The sequence below is a fragment of the Fonticula alba genome (genome assembly GCF_000388065.1).
Source record: "Fonticula alba strain ATCC 38817 unplaced genomic scaffold supercont2.2, whole genome shotgun sequence".
NCBI lineage: Eukaryota > Rotosphaerida > Fonticulaceae > Fonticula > Fonticula alba.
In genome coordinates, this window is record NW_009242972.1 from 3395629 (window position 1) to 3397133 (window position 1505).

Sequence of the window (1505 nt, forward strand, 5' to 3'; positions counted from 1 at the left end):
GCAGCGGAGAGGGAGAGAGAGAGAGAGAGAGAAAGACAGAGGGAGGGAGGGAGGAACCGCCAGACCAAAGACGCACCGCAATGTCCACCTTTTCTAGAGCAATCCCGCCGCGCAGGGTGGCCTCCATGCGAAGGACACGCACGAACTCGCTGGCCTTGCGGAAAGGCTCGCGCCAGCGCAGTCGTGTCCACCAAATGGCGGACGAAATCCACGCGGCGATGAGCACCAACACCAGGGCCACCTCGAAGAGGGGCACCCACGGAACCAGGGGACCAGTGGTGGCAGAGAAGCCGGCCGCCCCGCCGAGTCCCGCTTGCCAGGTGGAGGAGCGGTGCAGGTGGATCACCGCCGCAGGCAGGAGCAAGCACAGAACCACGCACAGGGAGAAGATGACTGACGGGGTGCGAAGAAAGAAGAAGAGAAGCTCTGGCGAAGGGAAGCGCGGCAGGGGGCAACAGCAAGGTCAGCATGGTGAGAGGGCCAGAAATCCACGCGCGGGGGAAAGAGAATGAGGCAGGAGCGCACCGGACTTCTTGGGCGACCGGTCCAGATGCTTTTGCAAATCGGCCTCAAGCGTGGCGGCGAGTTTCCTGGATGAGGAGGAGGAGGAGGAGGAGAGCAGTGAGAAGGAAAGCCGGAGCGGGCTGGGAGGGGGGAAGGAAGAAAGACAGAGGAAAGGAGCTGATGCCTGCCAGCCCGAGGGGAGCACGTACATGGCAGCCTCGAAGCCGGAAATGCCCCCCTGCGGTGGGGCCTTGAGGAGGGGCGCCCTCTCGCAGCGGCCCAGCTCGTTCCAGTCAAGCGGCTCGCAAAGGGGCGACGGGCGGCGGTCGGATCGCCCGCGCGCATCATTGCGACTGGTGGTGGCGCTTGCGCGCACATCTGCATCATGCTCACGGCGGACATCATTTTCCACGAGGCGAATCTCCTGGAGAGCCTCATGGCCGTCGATGAGGTGGCCATCGTCGATGCGCATGCGACCGGATGCTCGGGCGCGCCGACGCCCGGCGGATGGCTGCTCCGGTCGGCCTGCACCTCGGGAAGTGGGGGGACCCGCAGAAGGGGGTCTCGGGGACCCGGGGGGGCGCTCGCGCCGCGAACTGGCAGCCAGGCTCCCGGACGAGGAGGAAGCCGAATTCGAAGAGGGAGGCGGGCGGGATTGGCTGCGGCGCGGCCGGCCCCCGGCCCCCGGCGGCGCAGACTCCGGCAGGGTGTCCATCCCGGCGGAGCTGTCCTGCTGTCCGGATAGCCCCCGCCGGTGAAGGGGGGCACGATCAACCGATAGGACGGATACGCTCCGGGACCGAGGAGGACCCGGCGGGGGAGACTCCCCCGGCGCACTCATGCTCCTCAGCGGCCGGCACGCACCCAGCGGCCATCTAGCTCCCCGAGGCTCCGGGGTCGAGTCGGTGGAGAGGAAAAGGGGGGGAGAGGGAGAGACAGGCGAGGAGAGGAGAAAGAAGAGACAGAGGGCGAGAGAGCACGGGGGGGATAGCGGGGGGGGG

General features: G+C 67.4%; 1 protein-coding gene across 1 annotated transcript in view; it reads right to left on the reverse strand.

Moving 5' to 3' along the window:
- H696_01706 (hypothetical protein) overlaps nucleotides 1-1491 on the reverse strand; it is an 8754-nt gene extending 7263 nt beyond the window's left edge. The window contains exons 1-3 of the mRNA XM_009495613.1: nucleotides 714-1491; nucleotides 526-590; nucleotides 77-426 (exon numbers count right to left, since the gene is read on the reverse strand). Coding sequence (XP_009493888.1) covers nucleotides 77-426; nucleotides 526-590; nucleotides 714-1345 — 1047 coding nt within the window. The 5' untranslated portion in view covers nucleotides 1346-1491. The remainder of the gene's footprint in view (nucleotides 1-76; nucleotides 427-525; nucleotides 591-713) is intronic.
- Between the last annotated feature and the right edge of the window lie 14 nt (nucleotides 1492-1505).